Source organism: Ailuropoda melanoleuca, chromosome 16, assembly GCF_002007445.2.
Source record: "Ailuropoda melanoleuca isolate Jingjing chromosome 16, ASM200744v2, whole genome shotgun sequence".
In the NCBI taxonomy this organism is placed as follows: domain Eukaryota; kingdom Metazoa; phylum Chordata; class Mammalia; order Carnivora; family Ursidae; genus Ailuropoda; species Ailuropoda melanoleuca.
The window spans coordinates 10,539,862-10,550,225 of NC_048233.1; the positions used below are offsets into that span (position 1 = coordinate 10,539,862).

General features: G+C 38.8%; 1 protein-coding gene across 1 annotated transcript in view; it reads right to left on the reverse strand.

Annotated features, from left to right (window-relative positions):
- The window catches only part of LOC100481045 (protein mago nashi homolog 2), a 14,202-nt gene extending 9,050 nt beyond the window's left edge, over positions 1-5,152 (reverse strand). Inside the window, exons 1-3 of the mRNA XM_034645052.1 lie at positions 4,981-5,152; positions 2,178-2,236; positions 1,345-1,455 (exon numbers count right to left, since the gene is read on the reverse strand). Coding sequence (XP_034500943.1) covers positions 1,345-1,455; positions 2,178-2,236; positions 4,981-5,074 — 264 coding nt within the window. The 5' untranslated portion in view covers positions 5,075-5,152. The remainder of the gene's footprint in view (positions 1-1,344; positions 1,456-2,177; positions 2,237-4,980) is intronic.
- Positions 5,153-10,364: the final 5,212 nt, after the last annotated feature.

Consider the following 10,364-nt stretch of genomic DNA (forward strand, 5'->3'; position numbering starts at 1 on the left):
TCTGAGTCCTGGGCTGTTATGACTAAAAGACTCATTGTGGTTTGACTTCACAAAGCATTTAAAATTAAGACCTAGTAACACAAATACAACATACTGTAGACATTCTTAGTGTGCCATAATTTTTGTAGAAATTGTTCTCTAGATTTTATCTGCAAAACTAAAACCAATAATTAAGAGGCTATGTCTATAGTGATTTAACAGGTAAATAACGAATGCCATTAAAGACAGTCTTAGCTCTGTATTTCATTATGAGACCTAATTATGCACAGTTTTTGGCACGCACAAAATGGAGAACTAAGGCTCTCAAACGATCATAAAATCTTTGACTTAAAGATCCAACAGATGATTTCTGGAACATGCCTACCCCTCCCCACTAACTAAAACATATGAACACATCATCAAGTGGGTAGATGATAATACTGGGTTCTCCCTGAGTCTGAAGGAGATAAACAGCTTACTGCTGTTGTGTCTGTTTTTTCAGTACGTATGTACCTATTGCATAAAACAAACAGAGATTTAAATTTGCTTGTTTAAAGTGTTCACAGTGCGTAACATAAATACTGGTAACTATTACCTTTGCTTTCCTAAATAATGCTTCTTTAAATAGAAGAGTTAAGTGACTGCCACAGAATGTCAGCATCTATTTGATTTCTCCACATTTTCTTCTCGTCAAAGAAAGGGATATAAGGTATAATCCTCAGGAATATACAAAAGTGGAATTAAGTGTTTCTTCCACCAGGAGTTGTATCTCATTTCTTTAAGAGTTGAAAAAACCCAATCAAACTGTCTTTCTACAGAGTGAAATTAAACCTTCAAACTTCTCCAGAAGCCCTCTGAGAAACATTAATTAGTCTGAAGGGAATAGGAGGCAAAAGCAATGGTCAGTTTGAAAAAGGAACCAATCAAATCCCTCTCGTGGGCATAAGGGTGCAAATAAGAGTTCTCAAGGTTATAAAAATGAAGAAAGTGAATTTTACAGTCAATAAGACTCCTCTCTGGAATTTCACAAACACTGCACTTATTCCTAACAGAAGTAGTTAATATACAAGAGCAATTATCCATAACACTGTGAACACATCCTGACTTTAACTGGTGAGGCTACAGAGAAGACTGGTCAGAAAGACGTCTAAATTCAGAGCTCTGTACTGAGTCCCTTACTCTTCGGACATAGAACAGAAAATGAGACTAAGTGGAATAAAATTAAAGAGTACTTACCAGTGCCTACTAAATGGAAAACCAAAGAATCGATGAGGATCTATCTATGCCAAGTAAATAAGGAGAAACATAACAATTATATCACCAATTTCTAACACGTGTGCACTTAAGGAACCACTGAATACAAACCTGTCGGCCAACTCTGTCAGGGGGAGGCCACAATGCATCATCTTCTTTTGTAATCTCACTGTCGTCAATAATCCTCTTCAGTTCCTCCATTACACTCTTGTGCACATAAGCCTGAAAACAAGTGACAATAAAAATTCTGCAGTGTCTATTACTCCCCACAACTCAGAATGAAATGATATAAAGTTACGAACCCTAAATATTCAAAGAGAATATCACAGAAAAATCTAATATTGATCCCAAAATACAAGAAGGGAGAGAATCACTCATCCTTATGATTTTATTAACTCTCTTGCCCTTTCGTTAATATGTATTTGCCTCCAGATTAAAAAAAAAAAAAAAGAAAAAGATAACTTACACTAGCCCTTTTTAAAACCCTGGATTCTGCCTTTGTAACACGGGACTCAAATACCTCTGACTGGTTAACGATTAAAGAAAATCTGTGAGGCAAAGAGAGACAAATACAGGTAGACATCACAGTTACTGTTCTGAACTTTTTCCTAACCCTAACTTTTGAGCGTTTCATTTAAAATTCATACTGTGTTTAAATCTTGACTATCAATTAGTTTAAATAGGGAATGGGATAAAAAGACAAAGCAAACTATAAAATGAATAAAATTATATGTTCTAAGGTGGGACTACAACTTAATATATTCAGATTGCTTCTTTGGCTGTTACACATGCTACATTTAGATCTAATTTAAACAGATTCCTTTATCAATCTATAAATTGGCTTCTTCACAGCAATACAGCCTTAGATGTACTTTTGTAAATTCAAAAAAGACATGAAGAAAATGGTCTAAATGTAAAAAATTAGATGTTTGAAAAGAACTTACCTCCTTTCTGATCATAACATCATTTTTGTAATTGCTGTTGTTGGCATATCTAAGCTTTCCTGTGGGGAGTGGAAAAAAATTCAATCTATAACAGCAAAAACTGCTAAAAAAAATAACAGAGATATGACATTGTAAGCAATTTCAAAGGTAAAGACCATTTTATACTACTACTTTTATTAGTATTTCTGCCCTTTTGGCATAAAATCAATGCTAGACCTGTAAACACTCAAATATTTGTTGGTAAAAAGTTGGATAAAGTTGAAGCCAGTCATTTTCAAACCTTTCATGGCTTCAGTAGAATTTGTAAATATTCAACATAATTTTTAAATATTTCATGCCTGCAATATAATTCAATATAATAGGAGGGTCATTTTTAAGGCTCATTTGCTTAAGCTATGCCATGAACTAAACAGGGAATCTGAAAAAGGAACTAACATTTCTTTTAAAGCCTATGTTATATATCTGTATTGGCCCTAAGTGATTTACCCAGAAAATTTAATCCAATCGGTAAGACAACCCTTAATAGGTTTTATTCTCTCATCTATTCATACTTGAGATGACAGAGTTAAGTAACTTGCCCAGGGTCAAAAAGATTCATTTCTAGGTCTACCTTCTTCCAACACTCATGCTTTCCCCCAATACTCCAAAATGTTCTTTTAATTATTTCCTTCAAATTAATATATGTATACAATATGGCAATGCTACTATTTTAGCACTAAGATGCACACGAACTATACACTGCTTCTAGATAAAAGTTGGCCAGTTTGTCAGCTGACCTATATTTAATTTTAATCCATCATGACTTTTGTACTCCCTGATGCATGCTTCTAGTCATGGCTATAGTCAGTTGCTCAGATACAAATGTAATGTAGTCCTGATCTCTAAAATGATAGGTTCCCCTAATGAGGTGACTCCCTCATTACTGAAGGAAATATGTGTAATGGTGTGGTGGTAGATAATGGATGAGAACCACTGTTCTGGCATGAACTCTCCCTGATTATATCAGACTACTTAATTTATGTGACTGGCTAAACATGATACAGACAAGCTGAAAGCTGTTCCAAAGCAAAGGCACTAAAAAGAGTATCACTTAAGAAAAGAACAGATGGAGAATTCAGGTAAATCTGGCTCCTCAGCTAAATTTAGAAGAGACACATGGGGAAAACAAGGGAGAATAAGATGATTAAGGTTTCTGAACTGCAGGGCTGTAGCTACCTTGAGTTCTTCCTTAAATGTCTGATACTCTTCCTCTTTCCTAATATGTGATGCTTCTCTACTTTTTTTTCACTCTTACAGAACTTTGTCCATCCACACTGTTTTATGGCTAGTTTCATGTCTGTGTCACCCACCAAAGACATAATGCCTTCACAAAAATTAAAGAGACTTACTCATTATTATACCCTCAATTTTTATTTTTACATGTTGCTCTGCACATAACACGCATTCAAAGAAAGAAAAGTCTGTGCAGGTGGACCGTCCTTGTTCTAAGCAGAGTTCAGTATACAGTAACTCTCTATAGAGAATCAGGGCTCTCAAATGATAGAATGTGCTGCACCTACAGGCAGCAGACAGTCCCACCTCACCCTTTGCTCATGCAGTTTTCAGCAGTCTGAATGTTTTTTTTTTTCCCCTCACAGGCCAAGAAAATACCTATTCTCATTTCAAGACTCTTCTTGAGGGAGAGCCTGGGTGGCTCAGTCCTTAAGTGTCTGCCTTCAACCCAGGGCGTGATCCCAGGGTCCTGGGATCGAGCCGCATCGGGCTCCCTGCTCCCCTGGGAGCCTGCTTCTTCCTCTCCCACTCCCCCTGCTTGTGTTCCCTCTCTGGATGGCTGGCTCTCTCTCTGTCAAATAAATAAATAAAATCTTTAAAAAAAAAAAAAAGACTCATCTTGAAAGAGTACTTTGGCTACCTACATTTTTATGAGTTCAAACCCACATATGCCCCACATTTTTTTTGCAAGTCTTTTTGGCATTTTGCAGTCTTTGCTAGTCCAGTCTTCCCGGTGCTGGCCTCTCTGAAATAAATTCCTTTCTTGTCTCACCGCCAGTAGACTCTCTGTCTTTGGATTTTGTCACCGGTAAGCCCCCAATCTGGTCTGTTTAGGAACCCCTGAGCAGCCCTGCCCACCAGCTACAACTTCAACTGTTACCTTCTCTAGGAAGCTTTCTTTGACTCCTACACGGAGCCCTAACCATTCCCCTCTTTTGTATTCTTAATGCATCCTATGGGGAGCAACAACTACATTTAAGTACCCAAAACACATCATTACACTCATTTTTCTACCCGTGGAGTTCCCTTCTTCAGAGTAGGTCTCATTCCTTTTCCTAGACACGTGGCCTTACATACAGCGCCTGAATGAATACAATGGTTAAATGCGGGGTCCGAAAATTACCGGTCACCGGAAGATTTTAAGAATCCATTGGACAACCGCGTGGTGGGATGCTCTTTAAAATGTTCAAGGATGACGTCAAGTAAACTAGATGGCTTCCGGTGCACTGAATGTAGGATTCTGATTACCCTATGTTCAAGTTTTCAATATCTGGCAGGATTAGATTTTCTAAATTAATTTACACCCATTAATTTTCTTTTATTCACAGATTCAACTTATGCTTCTGCTAGTCTTCGGTTCGGATTTACTTCGGCTCTAGCTGTGACCTCAGTCCCCAATACATACTTGCGGGCCCACTGAAGCGGGTTCACCGCACCCCGCCTCCTCCGCCTCCTCCGCCTCCTCTCCGCCCGGCTTCCCCTAGCCGCGCACCGCGCTAGGCTGCGGCGGCGGCGGCGCTCCTCTGCTCACCGTCTGGCCGAAACTCGAACTCCAGAAACTCGTGTCCAAACTTGCCCTTGTGCCCTACGTAGTAGCGCAAGTAGAAATCGCTGGCCATAGCCATTTTTGTCCCCCTAAAGCCAGCCCAAGGCCTGGCCAACGTGACGCTGGGCGCCTAGTAGTGACGTCATCGCCCGGGGCAAATGCGTCACTGCGTGCGCGCCTTTCCGGTCCCAAGTCACCAAATGAAAGCGGGAAGGCGGACTGATTCCAGAGGCTTGGAGGCGCAGGGCAGCAGGGGCTTTGCTTTACTGCGGTTGAAAGAACTTTTTTTTTTTTACCAAAATTAAGTAGATCAGAATATATTAGCAAAACACGGAATCGTGAAAATGTGATCGCATTTTTTATGGGTTTTGAAGTAAGGTTTGCAAGTCGCTTTTACTTTTCGCGTCCCTAATTCTCGCGGCATCCTGTCCTCACGAGGTGGGTGTGGCATTACCCCCATTTAACTGGTGGAATGAGAAAGATAAAGCCGAGAATCAGAATGGTAGACCCGGAATACCGCTCTTTCTTCCAGTAAGGTTCTTAACCAGAGCTTTTCCCTTTGGACAGTGATTGCTAGTTACCCGGCAACTAGAAGCCTAGAATAGAGTCGAAGTAGAAAGAATCCATTATACAAGAGGTCTGAAATTTGAAAAGCACATTGAAACTAAAGGATCTCTGACGGTCACGGTATAAGAGAGTTCCTCTTAATAGTGAAACTTTAATTCTTCGGTAGTGTTAATCTTTAGTAGCCTATGGAGTTTTGGCAATTTGACTAAAGATCAAATGTTTTAGCCCACGTTTCTTTTTTTTTTTTTAAGATTTTATTTATTTACATGAGAAAGAGTATGAGCGGGGGGGAGGGGTAGAGAGAGAAGCCGACTCCCCGCTGAGCAGGGAGCCCCATGTGGGGCTTCATTAGGGACTCCCAGATCATGACCTGAGCGGAAAGCAGAGGCCCAACCGAGCCACCCAGGCGCCCCAGCCCACGTTTCTTATCAGAAAGAATTAAACTGGGGAGATGAATGAAGCATAATGCTGAGATGCGGAATGGGTTTTGAAGGAGGTAGAAAGACAAGGTAAACTTTTATACAAAGCCTACTTTTGAAATATTATTGATCACCCTGTTTTTACCAACAGAGTGATTCTATTGGGTGACCTTTAACCTTCAACAGAACTTAGAAGAGTGGCAGAAGACCTAGGATTCATTCCCATCACGTACCTCTACTAACCTTTGTTACTTAGTCACTGTCTTTTGTTCACTAACAGAATGAATATCCTACAATATCCTACAATCAACCTTGCCAAACTCAGGAATTGTTGGGAAGATCAAATAAGATAATAAATGTATAATAAGCTTCAAAATTTATAAAACAAATAATGATTTTAACAGGCATTTCTTATGTGCCAGAAATGGATGGACACTGGTAATAATGATAGAGCCCTTTACGGTTTTAGTCCAGAGAAGAAAGCAAACGTAGATAAATATTAACCCAAGGAAGCAAACGTTACAAGAAAGAAAAATTTTAGCTCTCTGAGGAAGATGCAGTCACAACAACAGTGGAGCTTTGGATGCCCCGCTTCCACTCTTGACTAACCACTGTTTATGCTCTCTTAGAGGAACAAGTCGGTTAGAAAGCCACACCGCAGCCATCACTTTTAAAGATACCGGGAAGACACCCATGGAACCAGAAGTAGCGATTCAACAGAGTAGCATTACTCTAGCCAGCCTCAAGTTAAAATCTTCGGAGAAGGTATGTGCTGACTTGATCAGAGGCGCAAAGGGAAAGAATCTCAAAGTGAAAGGACCAGTTCAGATGCCTACCAAGGCTTTGCGAATCACTACAAGAAAAACTCCTTGTGGTGAAGATCCTAAGACTTGGGAACCTTGGGATCAGCCAAGGATCCACAAACTACTCACTGATTTGCAGTCCTTCTGAAATTGTTAAGCAGATTATTTCCATCAGTATTGAGGTAGGAGGTAAGGTTGAAGTCACCATTGCAGATACTTAAATCAACCTTTTTAATAAATTGATTATCAGTTGTTAAAAAGAGGAAAGAAAGAATATTTTTAAATACTGGTAGGACAGCAGAAGCAGCAAGTCATTTTTTGGGGGAATAGGGGAAACTGAGGAGAGGGAAGTATCAGGGAAGGCTTGTGACAGGGGTACAATTTGAATCAGACCTCATGGAATAAGTTCAGTGTATGTTCAAAGGGATGGAAAGAATTCCAGGCAAAAAGCAGCCTGAGCAAAGGCACAGTGGTATGAAAGTGTGTGATTGAGAAAGCGAAGAAATTCACCATAGTTAGAAGCTAAGTTTCACGCAAGTAGAATAACTAGAAAGGCAGACAGGGCCAGATTATGTTGAGTCTATATTAACACTTACATAACTATCAGTATAGAAATCTATATTAACTATTGTATAAATATTAATATAGAAAGATTATTCATTCCTATTATACGCTGCCATTATGGAAAATATACAAAAGATATAAAGCACTGTCCCTTACCACTAAGGTGACTAACTGTTCGGGTTTGACCAGGAATGGGGAGTTTCCTGAGATGTGGAACTTTCAGTTTTAAAGCCTGCAAAGTCCCAGGCAAACATGAGTTGGTCAGTGTACTTACCACAAGAATAACCCACAGAAATTTGACCACAGTATCCCATAGTAGCTCCGAAAATATAGGCAGTAATCCATTTGGTTTGTTTTTTGCAGGGAGCCTCATTTGGTATCTTTAGATTCCCTAGTGCACGTCCCTCAGATTTTTGGCACATGCCAGTGTTCATGCTTACATAAGAGAGCTACAGGTACCAGAACTTACTACCATGTAAATGGTGCATGTGGAATGTACAGTGTTAAGATATTTATCTATGGGCCAATTACTGTCTTTATCCCCTAAAAAGATTTCTGAGGTAAAGACTAATCCTCTCTAACCCTATCTTTTTTTAAGTGGAAATGTGACTATATGTGTACTTAATCCTTTATGTATGAAAAAAATAAGCCTATCTCTTGTATCCAATAAGGATTGCCCAGTGATAAAGCATTTGTGTTTTGTGCTCTTCTTGGATGTTATACAACAGAGATGTCTGAATGGCTCTTGAGCACTTGAAATATGGCTGGTGAGACCAGGAACTGAATTTTTTTTAAATATTATTTCATTTCTATGAAATGAATCTTTGTATCTTTGGGGTAAATACCCAGTAGTGCAATTGCTGGATCATAGGGTAGCTCAATTTTTAACTTAAGGGACCTCCACACTGTTTTCCAAAGTGGCTGTACCAACTTGCATTCCCACCAACAATGTAGGAGGGATCCCCTTTCTCCACATCCTCTCCAACATTTGTTGTTTCCTGCCTTGTCAATTTTTGCCATTCTAACTGGTGTAGGGTGGTTTCTCAATGTGGTTTTGATTTGAAGAGAGGCTTTTTTAAACAATAAAACATAAATCGGAAAAGCAAGATCCGGGGAGGGTGGAATCAAAACAAGAGAACAAATCCTAGCCCAGATTCAGTTTAATTGAATGGTAAATATTTTAATTCTCTTTTCCACTCATTAGCTCAGAAATACCTGGTTTGGCTGACCAGTTAAAATGCCAAAAATATAATCCCCCTTTTGGAGAAAGCCTGGCCAAGTGAGGGAAAGACCCAGTTTTCTTAGAAGAAACAATTACTGTATCCATTTTTCTAAACCTATATCCAGAAAAACAAAATTAAGGTTAAAAATTTTAAATAGCAATTGTCTGCTTTCCCTCCTACCAAAATAACTATTAATATACAGTATGAAAGAGCAGTGCTGATTAACTGTGCACCACTTTCCTCCTAACCTCACTATGCCCCCATCCACTTGCCTACTTGCAGTTCCTCAAACAAATTATGCTTTTTTTCTTGCCCCAGAGTTTTCACACATATAGTCCCACTGCCCTCCGGGATGGCTCTTCTCCTAACTCTTTGTGAGGTTTATTTAGCTACCCCTAAGGTCTGAGTTTAAATGCCATTTCTTCAGGGAGGTCCTTTTTAAATAAATATTTGAATTAATACATAAATATTTTATAAATTTGACTTAAATGAAGAGGCAAGCAACGAGATTCCATAGGACTTTATCATTTTGTGCCAAGCCACTCTACCTCCCTTCTCCCTATTGCAACTTAACACCCACTTAAGTCCTTACTAGTCATGTGGTATTCCTTCAGGTGCAATAATTATTATTCAGTTGGATGACTAATCATGACCTCATTAAGATTCCAACTTCTACAAAATTGTCAACTGCCAGTCATCTTTCCTACAGCAGCCTTCGGTGTCCCTCCCGAGCACCCAGAGTGTTCTTTAAAACCATAGATCACATGTTCAAGTACATTGTCATCACCATGATATTTTCAGTATTTTTAAATGGTAGGAGGCTACTGTCATCATCCAGAAGCTCATACAAAAATGATGAGCTCATTATTTTAGTCATATGGTACTTGTACCATATCATCCTTCAGTATGTCCTACCTTATAGTGTGACTGACAGACTGAGGTTCTCTTTCTGGCTACAGTAGATTTTAAGTGAAAAAGGTAAGAAAGATTCTTATCTTTCTTAAGGAAGAGGAAAAGAAAGGAAACTACCATTTATTGAGCACATATGAGCCAAATACTGTACAAATATATATTCTTGTTCAGTCCTCACAAAAACCCTGTGAGGTAGGTATTATCCCCATGAGGAATCAATTTTCTGACAATGTAGATGGTCTCTTGAAATTTTGTTGGTATACTTCCATTGATTTACTTTTATCCTCCCTATTGTAGAGATTTTGGCAGATGTATACTAGAAAATCTTACTTTACTCAACAAATATTAGTTTAATGGAATAAGTTTCACAGTACATCAATGAACGATTGAATCAGAAACTACCATCCTTCTGTCTCAGATTACATCTTTTTTTAACCCTTTTAAAAGACCTTCTGGACTACTAAGCATTCTTGCTTAGCTTTCACATTTCCTACTTTTAAATGCACACATCATACAGGTGACCCTTGAACAACGTAGGGATTAAGTGTGCTGACCCCTGCACAGTCAAAACTCTATGTCTGACTTTTGACTGCCCCAAAACTTAACTAGTAATAGCCACTGTTGACCAGAGCCTTACCAAAAACATAAACAGTCAATACATATTTTGTATGTTCTATGTATTACATTNTATATTCTTACCATAGTGTAAGCTAGAAAAAAAATCATAAGGAAGAGAAAATACATTTACAGACCTGCACTGCATTTATCAAGAAAAAAAATCCATGTATAAGTGGACCCACATAGTTCAAGCCTATGTTGTTCAAGGGTCAACTATATATTCATCACAGCCTAATGGACTCACTAGGCTCAGTCTCCCCAGT